This window comes from Callospermophilus lateralis, chromosome 4 (assembly GCF_048772815.1).
Source record: "Callospermophilus lateralis isolate mCalLat2 chromosome 4, mCalLat2.hap1, whole genome shotgun sequence".
In the NCBI taxonomy this organism is placed as follows: Eukaryota; Metazoa; Chordata; class Mammalia; order Rodentia; family Sciuridae; genus Callospermophilus; species Callospermophilus lateralis.
Window position 1 is genome coordinate 1,207,458 of NC_135308.1, and position 20,382 is coordinate 1,227,839.

At 57.2% G+C, this 20,382-nt stretch overlaps 1 protein-coding gene across 1 annotated transcript in view; it reads left to right on the plus strand.

The window, feature by feature from the left end:
- Positions 1-20,382, plus strand: part of Dlgap2 (DLG associated protein 2) — a gene marked incomplete at its 5' end in the record, with an annotated part of 498,702 nt that overhangs the window by 338,256 nt on the left and 140,064 nt on the right. The window contains one exon of the mRNA XM_077109210.1: positions 9,825-9,890. Coding sequence (XP_076965325.1) covers positions 9,825-9,890 — 66 coding nt within the window. The remainder of the gene's footprint in view (positions 1-9,824; positions 9,891-20,382) is intronic.

Genomic DNA, 20,382 nt, shown 5'->3' on the forward strand with positions numbered 1-20,382 from the left:
GGAATTTTGGGAATGGCTAAGAATGTTCCATGACAAGGTCAACAGGGCTCAGTTCCTCCCACAGTTCCAGGCTTTGGGAGGTTCTTCAGGGTTCCCAACAAACCCACAGGGAGCAGAGCCGTGGGGAGGCCCACAGTGGGAACTGGAGGACCCTCCCCTTCCCCAGCAGCTGCACAGAGCATCCCCTCGCAGAGCGTAGCAGGGGCCTGGAGTCTGCAGAGTGGAGACAGAACTAGGCACAGCGTACGAGCTCTGTGAAGGCTCCTTGGCATCCACTTTCCCATTCATCTCCCTGAACTTGGCATCTCGGAGCCCAGGTGTCAAAGCAGAAGAGTGGTTTAGAGAGGAAGAGCAGGGCCAACAGAACACCTGGGGGCAAGGGGAAGGCCAGCAGAGCAGACCCTGTGCACACAGTCCCGCAGCCCCCAGGCCCGCAGGTGGGCACAGCCAGGAGCAGCACGGGGCAAAGTGTGGACCTTGGAGCTTGAGGGCAGTGTAGGACCCATTTCTACTCTGACCTCTGCTGAGCAGCCACAGGACTTGGGGTCAATCACTGACCACCCCTCAGCTCTCCTCTAATTTGCAGGTGGAGACCATGACATTTAATACTCAGGTTAGGTGATTTCCGGCTCTGAGGTCAGATGGTTGCAATCAGGAGATGCCAGCAACAGGTCAACCCGAACACACGACCCGAGGGGTCATCAAGGCCCTGGTGTTGGGGGGGTCCGCAGCCTCTGTAGTCTCTGCCTGGAGTTCAAGGAGGTTGGGCGGGAGGCCCCTCGGGCCTGTTCTGGTTAGGAAAGAAACAGACGTTTATCAGGGAGATGGGACCCCCCCATTTTACCACTATCCATTTTCATTCGAGGCCGTCCAATTCCAGAGAAGAAGGACGTCCAGATGTGGCTTTGCTGCAGACCAATGAAGGCCAAGCATTTTAGGACTGTGCACTTACAAAAGGCTTGCAGCTGGTCGAGAACATTGGCAGAGCACAAAAAAATGGAAAGGGGAGAATCAAATGCAGCTGAAATCCCTCCAATCAGAGACAGAGGCCCGAGTGCCTTGGTAGGTGGCGCCAGGCTTCTTCCAGTGGTGACATGAGCCTCTCACTCAGCCCCCTGCTTGGACTTTCCGAGCACCTGCAGGCTCTCCATCGCTCGCCATAATTGTTCTGAACTTATTTAACCATTCTGCTTTAATTGGACCCTTGAAAATCAGGCTTGCCATTTTATTTAAGGAAAAACTGGGGCACACGACTTGCCCTGAAGCTATCTGCACACGATCCAGGAAAAGGTGCAACGTGCTTGGAGGTTTCCTGCCTCCTGCCATATCCAAGGACCTCGCCTGGGGGTCGGCCAGCCCTGTGGACATGGAGAGGCAGAGCCAGATGTGAGAAGTTCATCAAGTAGAAAATTAAGACAATATGTCAAATACAGAATTCAGGAGTGTTTAAACCTAATGCACATTAAATTGCCTGAAAGATTCCTGGCCAGAAAGCATGTTGTGTAACAAAGTGAGACAGACTGATGACAGATTCTGCCCCTCATGTGAGGTCAGATCCCAGCACGGCCAGCACAAGGGGTCACCCTTGGCTTCCCCGTACCCTCAAAGACACTGGCCTCAGCCTGGGCAGGGGTGAGCGTATCTGGGAGGCCAAGGGCAGGCTTTCATAAATTGCCTTGCTCTTTCAGAGCTGGTGAGCGAAGGCCTGGCCACACACTAGGTTCACCTGTGGGCACATTAACTGAACTCTCTGGGCGCCCCCAGAGCCTGAGTCACAGCCTCTTGGGGGGCAGGAGCACCCGAACCTTCCAAAACTTCCCCAGGGGTGGCAAGGCAAGATGGAACAAACAGAAATACAGATTACACTTGAATTTCAGAAACAACTGATGTTACATGGGATGTACTTACCCTAATAATTCTTCATGGCTCTTCGGAAATGTGATATAACTGGAGGCCTGGCGGGTCCTCCGGCGCCCTCCCCAGACCCTCTACTAAAATGAGCATGAGCTGTTCCTCAGAGCAGAGTCAGCTCAGTTTCAACACTGTAAGGTCAGGCACCTGTGAGCAAGAAGAGGAAGATTAAAGCAGCTGAATAGGTCTATGGAGATTCACTCCGGACGAGACCCTCCAGTCCCACAGAGAGGGTCGGGGGAGTCGCACCTAGGCTCAGCAGGATTGGAACTTTATTGGGTTTAGGGCAGGAAGGGAGGGCTTGGGACAGGTAAGGGAGGTTTTTAGAGTCCCAGCCTGGGGTTGGTTGGGGAGGATCTTGCTGAGATCCATGTCCTTCCAGGACTGGTCAGGAGACCCTGCTGATTGACAGGTGGTTATCACTGCTTGTCTGTTGGTGCCTGGTGGTTGTTCTTTCACGGTTGCCTGGTGCTTTGTTCCCTTAGTCACCTCAAACCGACCCAACAAACACCTGCCACTCCCATCTCTGAGACTTGGATGGTGTGGGTCTGAGCAGCAGTCACTTAGTTTGGAAGGCCACGTTTTCCAAGCTTCGTAAAATACTCCTTATTCCGTCTTTAAAGTGGTGTTTTCCAGGTGGACACATCTTTAAGGAATCTGTGGTCTAAAACCTTACTAAGTGCTGCTCCTAGTGCAAAGAATTGAATCCCACCTGTGTTTGGAATTTGGACTTAAAGCATATTATATAAAATATAATTAGTGTCAATGTTCAAGTTCAACTGCAGACAGATACATTCAGTGTGAAGTTTCACATATTTAAATAATGAACTGCCTTTTTAGTTCAGCACTTTTTAATCTTTTTCTCTTTAGTCAAGAACTTGAAATCAAGGGTGTGCTGTTCCCAGTCATACTGGATTCGTTTGGGAGATGTGTCCAGCCTTCAAATGCGCGGTGGGGGCCAGCCCAGCTCCGTGCTGCCCTCCTTCCCGGCTTGGGCAGCAGACACCCACTTCAGCGCCAGGTGCTGCTGGAGCTGTTTGCTGTCACCCTTGGCAGAGTGGGGGCACTGCATGGAGGACTTTGAGCTCTCTCTCAGCCTGATCTGTGTGACACTGAACTATTTGTGGGAGTCCTGTGGACTTCAGGGACACATCTGCTGAGATTCGCTGCTCCATCCCAACTAGAATCAGGAGCCTCTCTGCATTTCCCCAGAAAAGCCGGCAGCGGGGCGGTGCAGCTGGGCGGAACGGGAGAGGAGCCAGGCTGGAGGCTCATCAGTGCCATTGTCTTGCCAAGCACAGATGAGCCCTCAATCTAGGAGCCTTCAATCCTGTCATTAGAGCAGCAGCCAGGTGCCCTTGAGAACGCAGAGAACCCAGGCCCTGGGACACTGCCTCCGGACATGGCGGATGACTCAGCACACGGAGCCCCCAGGGGTCCTGGGCTGGGCGCCCCGGAGCTTGGCCCACGGGCCTGTCCTGGGGAGGATCTCACTGGCTGCAGCCTAGGCTGTAGACAGAGCTGCGGGGACGCAGGTCCACTGCCCACCTGCTCTCCCCACCCTCAGGGTCACTGTCTATGAGCCCAGGTGCAGCACACAGGAGATAGACAAGGAGAAGGACCACCTGAGATAGCCAGGGGCAGTGGCAGGCGAGCCTCCCAGGTCCCGCCAGAGGGCGGGAGGTGCAGCTCCTCAGGACAGACTGGAGCACTGTCGCGCCCTGCAGGGACATGCCAGGAGCCAGGAGGGCTGGGTGTGCTCACCAGGGCCCTCAGAGGGCAGGAGATCCGAGCAGGCAGGGGCACCAGGAGCGGGTGCCGTGGAGCCAGAGATCAGAGGCCCACGCTGGAGCCAAGGCCACACCAGAGGACACTCTGGCCTTGGGAGATGCCTCTGTGGGCCAGGCCAGATCCCCATGGAGGCTGAAGTGGAAGGCGGGTGGGAGGCCAAGGCCTTTGGTGATGGTCAGATTCTGTCACCTTGATTCTGGAGCAAAGTCTCAGGCTCCTGTCCAGTGGGAGACGCAGACCTCCCACCAGAGAACACCTGCAGCAGTGAGAGGGAGTGGCCAGCTCCAGAACCAGGGACAGGCTGGGGACAGGCCCCTCCTGGGCTTCTGCAGAGAACCCCAGAGAGCTCGGCTCATCCCCTCCGGAGCAGCCCCTAGTCTCTGTCCAGTAACTTAGGGTTCTGTTTAGAAGTCCTTTGAGGAAAGGGAGGTGCTACAGGAGACGCAGCCGGGAAGCACCATTCTGGTGGGACAGTGGGCAAGTCCTGTCCCCCAAGGGCCTGCCTGCTACCCAGTGAGATGCGAGGATCTGTGGGTGCTTTGTCTCACACATTCAGAGACTGAGATCCACGGACACGAAGGGCCACAGCCGAGTAGCCGGTTTATTAAAGTGATAGACAGAAGCCGAGCCCTCACGGCAAGAGGGTCCCAAGGGCTGTTGTCTAGGGGTTAGTGATCAGGGTAGAGGGAGTTGGTGGCCGGAAGAGCATGGGCCAGGGTCGTCACAAACAGCAGGTCTTATGTCCACCTGTCCAGTCAGGTTGTGCATCCCACCTAGCTTCACCTCGGGGTTCGGGTGCAGGCCTGCCGTGGTGTCCGGAGCAAGCTCTCTGCTCCGTGAGTGCACTCCTGCGGGGCAGGTCCCTCAGCCCTGTGTGCCTGACACCTGTGTCCTGTTCTTCCCAGGGCATAGTGCCTTCCCCGCCATTCCCACAGGGAGATGTGAGCAAGCCCTAGTGACACAGATTCAAAAAGTGATAGACAGAAAGAGCATCAGACTGTGGGGCCAGGACGAGCCACAGCCTGAGCACCCACATCCACTCCACACCCTCCAGAGGTGCAGAGCAGCAGGGGCTGCCCGGCCCACAGGCTCCTAGGCAGTGACTCAGGACCCCACCTGCCCCCGAGCAGCCCAGGAGACTTGCCCTGGTAGAGGGCAAGGTGACTCTGGCTTCCGTGAAAGTCTCACTCTCCTGGAAGGGGCCCACTGGCCACTCACCTGTCACTCTCTGTGCCTCTCTATGGGAGATTTTCTCTCTGACCTCCATCAGTGCCCAGAGGCCGACTGAGGAAGGCCAGTGCTGGGCTGCACTGCCGGACTCGCTCACACAGCAGAGGAGAGCATGGGGTCTGGGCCAGCTGGGGAACCGAGGCTGTGTGCCCTCGGATGGGGAGCTCCGCTTCTCTGGTCCTCACTGTCCATAGTTGGTGAAACACCACCTGGTCCCTGGGTTGGGTGGTGGGTTTGAGGAAGTGCCATGCTTTCTCTCTGGGTCGCACAGGCTCTCCCCCTTCAGGGAAGTGAGTAGCTTATAATCTGAATCAACTCATCCCCTGACCGGGGGACAAGCAGTCCTGTGGGCCAAGATGGTGCCTGCCCATGGCTCAGAGCTGCAGAGCAGTCGGCTCTGCCTGGGCCACCCAGGGTCCGGGCCAGCAGGGAGCCGTTGACCTGAGGCAGGCAGCGGAGTCCAGAGAAAGTGAAGTGCAGCCCGGGCCGTGGGCAGGTGCGATGGCTGGCCTGGGGGCAGGTCCCACACTGACACCCCTCCTCTCACTCACCCAGGCCCTGTCAGTGAGGGCACTCTGCACCTGGAGGGCGGGTGCTGACTCTGGGGAGAGGCCTCCTTCCAGCCCACCCACAGGTGCCTAGCAGGCTCCAGGGTCGCACTTGGGGGAGCACAGCCATTAAATTCTGTATATGATAAAATAAGTCATAGAGTGGATTCAGCCAGAAAGCACGCAAGAGAGCGCGTCAGGAAGAGGACTCCCGGCAGGAGCCTTGGCGGGAAAAGACTGCTTCTGCACTGAAGCCTGGAGCGCATTAGAGGCGCTCGGAAGAGGAAGGGACCGTTTCCAGGACTGTTCAGTCTGAGGCACTTTTCTATTTCTGTTAAGCAAGTGTGATGGGAGTCTGAGCAGGGTGTTGCATGGAGGCCCATTAATGCTGCAGCTGATTCTTGTCGCACAGTCACCATCGCCAGCACCGCCTGGCTGAGCCGTTCAGGGGGACGGTGGGAAAAGGAGCTGGGCTGAGGCTCACAGCCGCAGCCTGGGAGGGCATCCAGAGCAGGGTGAGGAGGAGGGTGAGGAGGAGGGTGAGGAGGAGGGTGAGGAGCAGGGTGAGGAGGAGGGTGAGGAGGAGGGTGAGGAGGGGGTGAGGAGGAGGGTGAGGAGCAGGGTGAGGAGGAGGGTGAGGAGCAGGGTGAGGAGAAGGAGGGTGAGGAGGAGGGTGAGGAGCAGGGTGAGGAGCAGGGTGAGGAGCAGGGTGAGGAGGAGGGTGAGGAGCAGGGTGAGGAGGAGGGTGAGGAGGAGGAGGGTGAGGAGGAGGGTGAGGAGCAGGGTGAGGAGCAGGGTGAGGAGGAGGGTGAGGAGCAGGGTGAGGAGGAGGGTGAGGAGGAGGGTGAGGAGGAGGGTGAGGAGGGGGTGAGGAGGAGGGTGAGGAGCAGGGTGAGGAGGAGGGTGAGGAGCAGGGTGAGGAGAAGGAGGGTGAGGAGGAGGGTGAGGAGCAGGGTGAGGAGGAGGGTGAGGAGGAGGAGGGTGAGGAGGAGGGTGAGGAGCAGGGTGAGGAGGAGGGTGAGGAGGAGGGTGAGGAGGAGGGTGAGGAGGGGGTGAGGAGGAGGGTGAGGAGCAGGGTGAGGAGGAGGGTGAGGAGCAGGGTGAGGAGAAGGAGGGTGAGGAGGAGGGTGAGGAGCAGGGTGAGGAGGAGGGTGAGGAGCAGGGTGAGGAGGAGGGTGAGGAGGAGGGTGAGGAGGAGGGTGAGGAGGGGGTGAGGAGGAGGGTGAGGAGCAGGGTGAGGAGGAGGGTGAGGAGCAGGGTGAGGAGAAGGAGGGTGAGGAGGAGGGTGAGGAGCAGGGTGAGGAGCAGGGTGAGGAGCAGGGTGAGGAGGAGGGTGAGGAGCAGGGTGAGGAGCAGGGTGAGGAGGAGGAGGGTGAGGAGGAGGGTGAGGAGCAGGGTGAGGAGCAGGGTGAGGAGGAGGGTGAGAAGCAGGGTGAGGAGCAGGGTGAGGAGCAGGGTGAGGAGCAGGGTGAGGAGGAGGGTGAGGAGGAGGAGGGTGAGGAGGAGGGTGAGGAGCAGGGTGAGGAGCAGGGTGAGGAGGAGGGTGAGAAGCAGGGTGAGGAGCAGGGTGAGGAGCAGGGTGAGGAGGAGGGTGAGGAGCAGGGTGAGGAGAAGGAGGGTGAGGAGGAGGGTGAGGAGGAGCAGGGTGAGGAGGAGGGTGAGGAGCAGGGTGAGGAGCAGGGTGAGGAGGAGGGTGAGGAGCAGGGTGAGGAGGAGGGTGAGGAGGAGGGTGAGGAGGAGGGTGAGGAGGAGGAGGGTGAGGAGGAGGGTGAGGAGGAGGGTGAGGAGCAGGGTGAGGAGCAGGGTGAGGAGGAGGGTGAGGAGGAGGGTGAGGAGCAGGGTGAGGAGGAGGGAGAGGAGCAGGGTGAGGAGAAGGAGGGTGAGGAGGAGGTGAGGAGGAGGGTGAGGAGGAGGGTGAGAAGCAGGGTGAGGAACAGGGTGAGGGGCAGGGCACAGGGAGCTGTCGTCCCTGTACACAGCAGTCTCAGGTAGATGGCACTTGTCTTTTGTGGCATGAGTGCAGCCAGTGGTCCCCGTGACAGCAGGCAGAAGAGGGACGTGCCCTATGAGCGAGTGCCCTCGTGTCTTCTGATGCGGAGGGCCGATTGGGATCCCCAGCGTCAGCGCAGTGGACGTGGAGTTTGAGAGCCTCACGTGTCCTTTGGCGTCGCCTGCTCAGCGCCTCCCTCAGGCGCGTGGTGAATCCCCCAGCAGTGGGAGCCGAGGTGCGAGAGCACCAGGACTCCTGGATAGCGGGGCCCCGCTGAGCAGGGGCCTGCCTGGCACGATTCTGGGCAGGGGTAGGTGGATGGCACATACAGAATCAGGCTGGAGTACAGGGACTTGTTGGACAGGAGGGTACCAACTCGCACCCTGAGCTAAGCTTTACCAGCTCCAGAGCAGCCCCAAGGCCGGCGCCACCCATGCCCAGACCTGAGCCTGGCACAGCTTCCACAGTTGGAAGGTCTTGCGTGAGTGAAGCTGCGCCTCGGCCTTGTGTTCCCCGATCGACGAGAAGCAAGGTGGACCGGGCAGCCAGCTTTCTTCCATAGCCTCCCACCGTCAGCCCTGGGTGCTGTCTGGGATGTTGGGTGCTCCTCCTGTACTCCGAGCTCTGTGTGCCTGTGGCCCCATGTCCTGGCCGTGCCCACCGTCTGCCCAGCTTCTGCCTGTCGCAGCGCGCTCATGATTGAACAGTGGGACGTGCTCTCCTGGTTCAGACCCTGGGTGTCCGAGCCCACACTTGTCTGTCTAAGTGTGTTCCAGGGAGTGAGAGAGACTGGGGCTGGGACTTGTTTCTTGGGTCACCCCTGAATCCTACCCTGACCCGTCAGCCTGCGCCTGTTTCTAAGGTGGCCCTGTGACTCTGCTCCATGAACTGCTTAAGTGCACATGCCTGTTGCGTTTTGAGACAAATGACATCAGGCCCCTCCTGGCTTGATCTGCTTGGTATGGTCACTGGGCTGAGAGCTCATCAGCAGGAAGCGCAGACTGAGCCAGTGCTGTGACCATGCTGGAGTGGGCAAGCCTTGGGCTAGACACCAGAACAGGCTGTCCTGAGGTCCGTCACCAACTCAGACATGAGCACTTTGGGTCAGTGACTGGGAGGTCAGGAGCCACCATGTCCCCATGGGAGCCTGGGCACCTTCCTCAGTGCCTCTGCAGCCAGTCCGCCACGTACCCTCCTCCTGACAGCAGATTCTGACAGGCTGCTTCAGAGGGTGACAGCTGACTGACCAGGCTTTGCCACAGTGTGCTGCCACGGTCCTGCCCAGACCTGTGTGGCCCACACTCTGACCCTGAGGCCCACAGGGGTGGGCACCTCAGAGCCCACCAGTGAGAACTGGAGGCCCACAGAGCTGTGGGGGCCAGAGTCCAACACACAGCTGCAGGCACGGGTGTGTGCCCACAGGACGGCCACACCTGGGTGCACGGGCGTGGACACAGGTGCTTGTGGGCATACAGAAGCTTTCGTCTGACACATCCCATGTGCATTTATACAAGTCTCACTGTGCAATGTTGCTGGAAGGCACCCTTCCTGGAACCCTGCTCCCGATGAGCACTGTGTGCCTGACTGTTGCCATGGCAGGAAGCCCAGGTGTCACACCGTCCAGATGGCCCATGGCCCTGGGAGGATAGTGCCTGGTTATCCAGGCAGAGCCCAGGGCAAGGCCACAGCTGACCCTGAGCCCGGCTTCCCAGGGGCTAGCTGGATAAAGCGCCACTCAGCTCCCTGCACCTCTGCAGCCCAGCTGTGCAGGGGACAGTGCCCTGTGGCACAGGCTGTCCCAGGCACAGGACGGCAGCACGGTGAACAAAGAAAGCCCACCACCCGAGGGGCTCCCAGTGGAAAGTGAAGGTGCTCCTTTGGGCACAATCGACCAGGGTGACCCAGTGTGAGGCCGTGCAGCAGTGACTTCGGCTCTGCCCATGGAGGACCAGGAGGCAGAGCTTTGTGGACGGTGGGGGTATTTCCCACCAGACCCACCTGGCTGGAAGGAGCCAGGAGGGTGGGAGAGGGCCAAGTCACTGCAGCCGTCCTGATGCTGATGAGGCCCCTGAGCCAGAGCTCAGCCACAGGGAAGCCGAGGGCCATTTCTCCAGCGGCCTGAGATCCTGCCTTTGCGGGAGGGCCATGTCCTTTGGCACCAGGTTTTTACAAAAAGTGGTGGTTGGTCCCAAGGTCATTGGCCCAAGATGCTGGGCTCTGAACAGTGGCACTTGAGGAAAACAAGTGTCCAGTTGGGTGAGCCACGTGGGTGGTGAAGAGCTTTGCAGCTGCACGTGCACAATGAAGCCACATCAGAGCCATAGTAAAGCGTGACTTTGTTTCTCTCTTTGCAGAGGAAGAAGGAGGAGACCTGGTCCAGCCGGGCCTCAGCTTCCCAGGGCCAGCGGAGGAAGACCTAGGTAGAGTACAGACGCCGGCGCTGTTCACACTGGGACCGTACAGCGCCTGCACGCTGCAGCACACCCATCAGTGGGACCTTGCCCCCGAAAGTGTCATGCAAGTTTGCCTGAGAGATGGTCCTAGTAGGAGCTGAATTAATGGTGCCAAGTTGTTTTTTATTTCAAAAATAGTGGTTCGAACACCTGGCAGGAGTTCTTGGAGAGAGAATCATCCCGGACCCTGGAGGCAGAGGGAGGCTGTCGTGGGAGGAGAAGTGTGGCCCTCCACGCAGGAGCAGCTCTCCTCCCCTGCTGTGATGGGCACTGTTCCGCCCAGCTCTGTTACTGTGGGGCAGCAGTCCTCTCCTCTCCTCCACCCACACACTGGTCTGCAGGCTGCCTCTGGAGCAGGCTCAGAAGGCTTCACCAGGGCGGGTCATGGAATTCCCTTCTGGGGCCCCAGACACAGGGGCTGGTGCCAGGTGGCCATCATCTCCTGACGTTGTCTTGTGCATAAATCCAGAAAGGAAACCCTAGGGTGGGCTCTGGGTTCTTGACCTCCAGAGTGCAGCTGCTCAGAAGCCTGCAGGCCCTCTGTGTCCTTTCCTGGCCCCTGATAGCCAAGGCTGTTGCTGCCCAAGGGCCAGGTCAGGGGTGCTCAGTTCAACTGTGAATCTGAGCTCTTCCTGGTTTATTTCAGACCTTCAGTCCCTGGATCTGCTGCTGGTTTGAGTGGTGCCGAGTTGTAGTGAGAACTGGAGGCTCTCTTTCTGTAAAGCCAGGGTGCTTTGTAAAGAAAACCACAGCCCCAAAACGTTTTCTTCTCAATTTAAAGTATGAGAACAGGTGGTATTGGAAAAACAGCAGCACCTTCCCACAGAGAGGCAGGTATGAAATATCTGGCCTGACATCCCCAGCAGGCCTTTCTCCCTGGAAATATGAATGTGTCAGTCTCCCTTCTTTCTGAGCTGAGCTACATCCATTGAGCTGAAGGACCATGCTGTCCACCTCTCACTCCTGCAGGACACTTGGGCTGCACCACTTGCCAGCTGCTGTGGAGGGAGCTACAGTAGACACGCGCTTTCTTCTCTTGGGAAAACTAGAAGTACTTTGGCCTCCTGTTAGAGAAAGTGACAGCCATTTTATTTGAGTGGTCATGTCCCTCTTTATGTCCCTCAGCATAATTCTCCACAGTGACTGTGGCTCCAGGCAGGCCTCAGGCTCCCAAGAGAACATGGAAACACTTTGACTTTTGTTAACTGAGGTGTGGGCACACTTAAGTCATTGTGTTTGGTGATGGGAAGAGTTATGTGCAGGAGTGGTTGTGATGCCGCTCGTCTCTGTGTCTGTTTAGACGAGGGAGCCGCAGAGCAGCCCTGGAGCGTGCAGAGCAGGAGGGGAGCACGCAGAGGAGGAGGGGAGAGTGGAGAGCAGGAGGGGACATGCAGAGCAGGAGGGGACATGCAGGGTAGGAGGGGACATGCAGAGGAGGAGGGGACATGCAGAGCAGGAGGGGACATGCAGAGCAGGAGGGGACATGCAGGGTAGGAGGGGACATGCAGGGTAGGAGGGGACATGCAGAGCAGGAGGGGACATGCAGAGCAGGAGGGGACATGCAGGGTAGAAGGGGGCATGGAGAGCAGGAGGGGACATGCAGGGTAGGAGGGGGCATGGAGAGCAGGAGGGGACATGCAGAGCAGGAGGGGACATGCAGGGTAGGAGGGAACATGCAGGGTAGGAGGGGGCATGGAGAGCAGGAGGGGACATGCAGAGCAGGAGGGGACATGCAGGGCAGGAGGGGACATGCAGGGTAGGAGGGGACATGCAGAGCAGGAGGGGACATGCAGAGCAGGAGGGGACATGCAGGGTAGAAGGGGGCATGGAGAGCAGGAGGGGACATGCAGGGTAGGAGGGGGCATGGAGAGCAGGAGGGGACATGCAGAGCAGGAGGGGACATGCAGGGTAGGAGGGGCATGGAGAGCAGGAGGGGACATGCAGGGTAGGAGGGGCATGGAGAGCAGGAGGGGACATGCAGGGTAGGAGGGGTATGGAGAGCAGGAGGGGACATGCAGGGTAGGAGGGGACATGCAGAGCAGGAGGGGACATGCAGGGTAGGAGGGGTATGGAGAGCAGGAGGGGACATGCAGGGTAGGAGGGGTATGGAGAGCAGGAGGGGACATGCAGGGTAGGAGGGGACATGCAGAGCAGGAGGGGACATGCAGGGCAGGATGGGACATGCAGGGCAGGAGGGGGCATGCAGGGTAGGAGGGGCATGGATTGCAGGATGGGACATGCAGGGTAGGAGGGGACATGGAGAGCAGGATGGGACATGCAGGGTAGGAGGGGACATGGAGAGCAGGAGGGGGCATGCAGGGTAGGAGGGGGCATGGAGAGCAGGAGGGGACATGCAGGGTAGGAGGGGACATGGAGAGCAGGAGGGGGCATGCAGGGCAGGAGGCGGCATGGAGAGCAGGATGGGACATGCAGGGTAGGAGGGGCATGGAGTGCAGGATGGGACATGCAGGGTCGGAGGGGACATGGAGAGCAGGATGGGACATGCAGGGTAGGAGGGGACATGGAGAGCAGGAGGGGACATGCAGGGTAGGACGGGGCATGGAGAGCAGGAGGGGACATGCAGGGTAGGAGGGGACATGGAGAGCAGGAGGGCGCATGCAGGGCAGGATGGGACATGCAGGGCAGGAGGGGGCATGCAGGGCAGGAGGGGGCATGCAGGGTAGGAGGGGCATGGAGTGCAGGATGGGACATGCAGGGTAGGAGGGGACATGGAGAGCAGGATGGGACATGCAGGGTAGGAGGGGGCATGGAGAGCAGGAGGGGACATGCAGGGTAGGAGGGGACATGGAGAGCAGGAGGGGTCATGCAGGGCAGGAGGCGGCATGGAGAGCAGGATGGGACATGCAGGGTAGGAGGGGGCATGCAGGGCAGGAGGGGGCATGGAGATCAGGAGGGGAGCATGGAGAGCAGGAGGGGAGAGTGGAGAGCAGGAGGGGGCATGGAGAGCAGGAGGGGACATGCAGGGCAGGAGGGGGCATGGAGAGCAGGATGGGACATGCAGGGTAGGAGGGGACATGCAGGGTAGGAGGGGGCATGGAGAGCAGGAGGGGACATGCAGGGCAGGAGGGGGCATGGAGAGCAGGATGGGACATGCAGGGTAGGAGGGGACATGCAGGGTAGGAGGGGGCATGGAGAGCAGGATGGGACATGCAGGGCAGGAGGGGGCATGGAGAGCAGGATGGGACATGCAGGGTAGGAGGGGACATGCAGGGTAGGAGGGGGCATGGAGAGCAGGAGGGGACATGCAGGGCAGGAGGGGGCATGGAGAGCAGGATGGGACATGCAGGGTAGGAGGGGACATGCAGGGTAGGAGGGGGCATGGAGAGCAGGAGGGGACATGCAGGGCAGGAGGGGGCATGGAGAGCAGGATGGGACATGCAGGGTAGGAGGGGACATGCAGGGTAGGAGGGGGCATGGAGAGCAGGAGGGGACATGCAGGGCAGGAGGGGGCATGGAGAGCAGGATGGGACATGCAGGGTAGGAGGGGACATGCAGGGTAGGAGGGGGCATGGAGAGCAGGAGGGGACATGCAGGGCAGGAGGGGGCATGGAGAGCAGGATGGGACATGCAGGGTAGGAGGGGACATGCAGGGCAGGAGGGGGCATGGAGAGCAGGATGGGACATGCAGGGCAGGAGGGGGCATGCAGGGCAGGAGGGGGCATGGAGAGCAGGATGGGACATGCAGGGTAGGAGGGGCATGGAGAGCAGGAGGGGACATGCAGGGTAGGAGGGGCATGGAGAGCAGAGAGCATGGAGAGTGGTGGGCAGGATGCACCTAGATTCTAATTCTCCAGTCCGCATAACTTGGAGGCTTGGTGAGCACGTCCTGGGAAAGAGGGTGATCTGCAGTTTCGTTTTTGGTGCCATGGCTCTCAGGCTGCGTGCTGCGCTCTGGCGGAGGGGCAGTGGGCGGGGTGTGGAGGACCTAGTCTTGAATACAAGGTGCATAGGAGTGGGTACATCTCCCAGGAGAGGGAGTTTGCTGAGCTGGTACCTGGAGCCTGAATGATTCCTTCTGTCTAACTGTGGACATTTGAAGTGACAGTGAGGGATGAGGCCAGGCTGCAGGAGTCAGAATGTCACTCTGCTTGTTGTGCAGGCCAGAGTAAGGAACAAATTGCTTGTTACTGTGGCCAGGTATGAAACATGAAGTTTATTTGTTGACTGTTGATGCATGCTCTTCAGTGGCATTGAGGACACTCACATGCTGTGCGGTGGTCATTCCCATCAACCCCCAGAACTCCTTTATGAATGAGATGTCCCCCTGAACACCACTCCGTCCCCGGCCCCTAGCACCCCATCCACCTTCTGTGCTGTGCATTTGAGGACTCCAGGAACCTCATATGAGTGGAGTCACAGCTCGTCTTTGGTGACGGGCTTGTATCACTCAGCACAGTACCCCAAGGTTACCTCAGGGGTAGTGTGTGTTGGAACCCCCTTCCTTTCAGGCTGTAGTACACTCTGGTGGGGACACGCAGGGTAGGATGGGCCACACTCCGCTGGTCCCCAGGTCCATCATGGTGCTCAGATTGCTCCCACACATTAGCTCCTCTTGGAGAGTTGCCGTGCGCCTGGCCCACCCTCTCCCTGTCTGCCTGCTGTCTGTGGGTGTGTGCTCAGAGTGGAATTCTGCACTGATGGCACACCTGTGCTCACCTGTTGGAGGACATCCACACTGTTGAGGAACAAAGGTGTTTGAGTCAGCTTTTTCGCTGCTATGACTGAAAGATCTGACCGGAACAATGTGAGGGGAGAGGTTTATTTAGAGGCTCAGGGTGTCCGAGTCTCAGTCCATAGACAGCCAGGTCCTTCCTCGGGGCTCTGGGCGAGGCAGGACATCATGGTGGAAGAGTGTGGCAGAGGGAAGCCGCTCACATGAGGATCAGGAAGCAGAGAGAGGCTCCACTGGCCAGATACAAATATGCATCCCGTAGCCTCACCCCCAGTGAGCCACTTTGTCCAGCCACACCCCACCTGCCTCCGGTTACCACTCAGTTAATCCCCATGAAGGATTCATTCCATGACTATGTTAAGGCTATAACCCAATCGTTTCTCCTCCAAACATTCTTCATTGTCTCACATGTGAGCTTTTGGGGGACATCTCACATCCAAACCATAACAGATGGTATTCAGCCATCTGTCCCCAGAGTCTGGCTGCAGGCTGTGGCTGGTGGTTATAAGAATGAGAAGGAGCAGCCAAATTCCAGAAGCTCTGGAAGAGAACTGCGGGTTTGGTGACCACTGGCCTCAGGAGCTTCCAGCCACCCTGGTGTCCTGTGTGAAGCAGGAATGAAGGCAGGGATCCTAGCTGGCCAGGAAGAAGGCCAGGGGCCCGCTCTGGGGACAGGAGGGGGTGCGAGCCCGGCACAGACAGGAGCTGCCTTTGAGCCTGCTCACTAAGTGTCAGACCCAGCCTGTCCTGCTTCAGCGGGCCTCACGTGGGAGCGTCATGTACCCACCCTGTGCACCTGTGGGTGGCACTGGGGCCTTGCCACCTCTATACCTTCCCTACCTGACTCTTCTCCCCTGTTTTAGTGGGGAAATGCGTTTCATTCATTCTGGCTTTAGTAAGTCACAGCTGATAAGTAAAAGCCGTGCACACTTGCAGCGCACAAGGAGAAGCTTTTATGTCTGTCCACGTGGCAGGGTGGTCCAGGCAAGCCCGTGAACCCCTCAGCTCACGAGGGGTCTTCCTTTCTGTGGTGAGAGTTTAAGATCAGCTCCCAGCAGCTTCCCAGTGTACAGTGCATTGTTATTGGCTGCAGTCACCAATTGTACAGGAGGTGGCTTCAACTTTCCCCTCCTAACCGAGGTTGTGACCCACACCTTTGACCCACATCTGCCCACTGCATCCCTGGCCCCGTCTCCACCCTTCTGCTCTCCATGTCTGAGGTCAATGTTCTTAGGTTTCACATGTAAGAAAGCTCCTGGGAGGGACCCTTCTCCTGGGAGGACCTCTCCATGCCTGGGTCATCTCATTGCTACGATGCCCTCCAGGCTTACTGGTCTTGCCACAAATGCCAGGATTTCATTCATTGTGGCTGAATGGCGCTCCGTCTTGTGTGTGCACTCCTTGGCTGAACCCTGCTCTGTGAGCCTGCAGCCCCACTTCACACCTGGCCCCTTTCCTTTGAGCACAAACACAGCCGTGGGGCAGCCGGGTCACCCACCACTCGTGGTTCTGATGGGCACCAGGGGTGGAAACCTGGTCTGCAAAGTACAACAGGGAGATTAGTTAAAAAGAAAGAATGAAAAGGGGGAGGATGGAGGAAGAGGGGAGGAGGGAGAGAAGTCAGAGTCCTATTTCTGATGTTGTAACTAATCAGGAGTAAAAACCACGATTCTGTTTTTTTTCCAAATGGTATTTTCCACTTTCCACATCTCTAAGTTGGGAAGGTTAACCAAGTCCCATGTTCATGGAGCTGTAATTCTACTAGGCCAAATTAAAGATATGGTCTTGGTGCTGTGAGAGCAAACGATGAACATTCCCCAAACACTGCAGGGTGCTGTCAGTGTCGTCCAAGCTGGGGCCACAGAGCAATAGGTGGCTCTTGTTTGGGGGCCCAGGACAAGCACCGGCCCTTCTCTCAACGGTCCTTGCAGGCTCCAGGGCAAGATGAGGGGCAGCGACTGCAGGCCCAGGGTTCTCTCCAGGGCAGCTGCGTTAGCAAAGCCACCTTTTCAGAAAGCAGGACTCTCGCCCCCGCCATATTGCTATCACTTCATTTTAAGAGCGCATGCCTTCTCTGAGCAGGAACATAATTTTATCATTAGGAAAATGGCCCTGAAATTTAGGGAAATACAGAAGCTTTCTATAAAATTAATCTAAAGTCAGTGATAAAAGAAACTAATGCTACACCATTCAAAAAGACCACAATGGAGTAGAAAACCCAACTCTACCCAGAAAAGCCACTTCCAGGGGAGACCCTCAGACGTTCTGAGACGGCATTGCTGTCTGTTACATTGGCTCACTGGAGACCATCCTGCAGTTGGCCCTGAGTATCTGGGTATTCAGCCAACCTCAGAAAACACCTAAAGAAAAGCCCTGTCTATGCTGAGCATGTACCATGCTTCTCCTCATCACCCCCAAATAGCAGAAGAACCGCACTTCTCCTCATCACCCCCAAACAGCAGCAGAACCACTGGTACCAGCATGTGGTAACAGGCGTCTGGGCCAGCTAGACGGCTGGAGTGTGCGGGAGTGCATGGTACTGCTATGTGAAAACGCTGTGTGCTTTCTCTCAGGGACTGAGCGTCGCGGGTTTCTGCATTCCCAGGGTCCTGGAACCCATCCCCAGAGTGTTAATTCCAGCTCTAAGGGGCCGGTGGCTTATTTACATTTATAAAAACATTTATATTGACCCAAATTCTACATTGGTAAATTGATTGCAAAGTAAAATGGGAGAAAATTGTCCAGTTAAATAATCAAAGCATATTAAACCATGTTAGATGTGAGACCCAACCCCAAGAAAATGGACATGTAGATGAGATCTGTCATTTTAAAACAGGAGAGTGTTGGCACAGCACCTCCTCCAGGTGGCACACGCTGCAGAAGGGTGACTCCTCGGAGCCCTTCAAGTGGGAAGAGGCCCACAGCAATGGAGGCTCCTACTTTATTCAGCAAGAATTCCCCTTTAGATGTTCAGTGGTCTCTGACCAATGGCCCTGGTCTTTTTACTTACATTGACTCAGTGACTTCTGGGCGTCCAGACTTACCTCAAGACAAATTTCTGCTGACCTCCTGCCCTTTGGGGGTCCTCCACTGTGCACTCTGCATTTCCTCCTCCTCCCCTCACCCTCCCTCCCTCAAAACCGCTTCTTCGCGCCCGGTGCCCTCCCTGCACTGCCAGCGGGGCCCTTGCTCCTGGCATGATGTGAAACACGTCGCGATTCCATGCTGTGGAAGAGGACAAGGCACTGACGAGCAGGGACAGATGCTCCATGCCTGGGGATCAAGGGAACTTAACAATGCAAATCATGTCCCTGAGCATGGTGCTAGAAACACGCAGAACCGTTTGTAAGTGAAAGCTGGCTGGCTCTACCAGAACAAGGGTACAGACGCTCTGTAGCAGCTGTTGTAGTCAACAGGAGTTACAGTGACCTCTCCACGTCATGGGAGACCGGCTCCAGGAATCCCTGCAATGCCCAAATCCTTGGAAGCTCAAGTCCCTTATATAAAAGGGCACAGTATTCACATACAACCTATGTCTGTCCTAAATCATCCCTACGTAACTTATAAACCTAATACAATGAAAGTGCTATAAAAATTTATTTCTGTGCAAACAAATTAAAATCTGTTTTAAAGTTATGCATATGTAATACTTGAGAAAATTAGGGTATTAGAGTTTTTCATGTAAATTTCTGGAATGCATTCTGTAACCTTGCTCCTAAATATTTCTTTTCACCTTCCACAACCTACAAGACTAGTTGTGCTCAGTGACTCTTGGTACCTTTGTGGACGGCTTCCCCAAGGTGATTCAGGGCTCCGGTGTGGAGGGCTCTCCCCTCAGCCTGCAGCCCCTGGCCTTAGTGGGCCCACGAGGCCGGGCTTGGGGGTTAGAGGGAAAAGAGATGCATAGCTGTGTAGTCCACAGGGAAACGGGCAGTTAGAGGTGCTGACCACAGTCTCTAAAATCATAGCCAGAGATCAACCCAGTGCAGGCCGAGGTCACAGTAGGTGGTGTGGACGAGATTTCCATGTTGCACTTGGACAGTGAAGAGTGAACTTGAGAAAACACAGGCCTGTTTAGGAGCCCAAAACGGGTCCACTCAGCAGCCCTCGAAGGAGAGAAACGATCAGCTGCCGTCGGGGCACTCCCAGTGGCATAGCACCTGGCCAGGAGCAGGGCACCTGAGCTCTCCTCTTGCCCTTAGCCTGCCGGACGGGCATGTGCTGTGCTTGACCTGCAGGAGCACAGCCCAACACCGCTCCCCGCTGGGGCTCTGCAAACAACAGACTCCTGCGTGACTCCAGCAGAATCCCTCACCACTGGGAAGAGCTGCTGGACAGGAGAGCAGGGAGCTCCCAGTGGGACAGGGACCTCATGACATGGCAATGGGCGTTCCTGCAGCTGTCTGAGTTGAGGTCGGGCCTGGAAGGACAGGAGGAGGATGCTTCCTGGGCAGGCTCAGCCTCCAGCCTCAGCTCAGCTTGGGAACCGGCTCTCCCCACTTGAAGACTCTGTGTCCAGCAGCACCGGCCTCCACACAGTGGACATAGAGCCTCCCCAACACAGGTGGTGACGACCAGAAATGTCTCCAAACACGGCCAGCATCCTCGGGGGCGAGACTGCCCTCTGGTGGTGAGGGTCCTCGTCCCCTCTCCTGCCCCAGAACTGCTCTAAAATCCTGGCTGTGAACGGCAGCAGAAGGGCCTGAGCCAACTCACAGCAGTCCACGTCCAACAGCTGTCTACATCCAACAGCAGTCCACGTCAAACAGCTGTCCACGTCAAACAGCAGTCCACGTCAAACAGCTGTCCACGTCAAACAGCAGTCCACATCCAACAGCTGTCCACGTCAAATAGCTGTCCACGTCAAACAGCTGTCCACGTCAAACAGCTGTCCATGTCAAACAGCAGTCCACGTCAAACAGCTGTCCACATCAAACAGCAGTCCACATCCAACAGCTGTCTACATCCAACAGCAGTCCACGTCAAACAGCTGTCCACATCCAACAGCTGTCCACGTCAAACAGCTGTCCACGTCAAACAGCAGTCCACATCCAACAGCTGTCCACGTCAAACAGCTGTCCACATCCAACAGCTGTCCACATCCAACAGCAGTCCACGTCAAACAGCTGTCCACGTCAAACAGCAGTCCACGTCAAACAGCTGTCCACATCAAACAGCTGTCCACGTCCAATAGCAGTCCACATCCAACAGCAGTCCACATCAAACAGCTGTCCACGTCAAACAGCAGTCCACATCCAACAGCTGTCCACGTCAAACAGCTGTCCACATCAAACAGCTGTCCACATCCAACAGCTGTCTATGTCAAACAGCTGTCCACGTCCAACAGCAGTTCACATCCAACAGCTGTCCACGTCCAACAGCTGTCCACGTCAAACAGCTGTCCACATCCAACAGCTGTCCACGTCAAACAGCTGTCCACGTCAAACAGCAGTCCACGTCAAACAGCTGTCCACATCAAACAACTGTCCACGTCAAACAGCTGTCCACATCCAACAGCTGTCCACATCAAACAACTGTCCACATCCAACAGCTGTCCACATCAAACAACTGTCCACATCAAACAGCTGTCCATGTCAAACAGCTGTCCACGTCCAACAGCTATCCACGTCAAACAGCTGTCCACGTCAAACAGCTGTCCACGTCAAACAACTGTCCACGTCAAACAGCTGTCCACATCAAACAACTGTCCACATCCAACAGCTGTCCACATCAAACAACTGTCCACGTCAAACAGCTGTCCACATC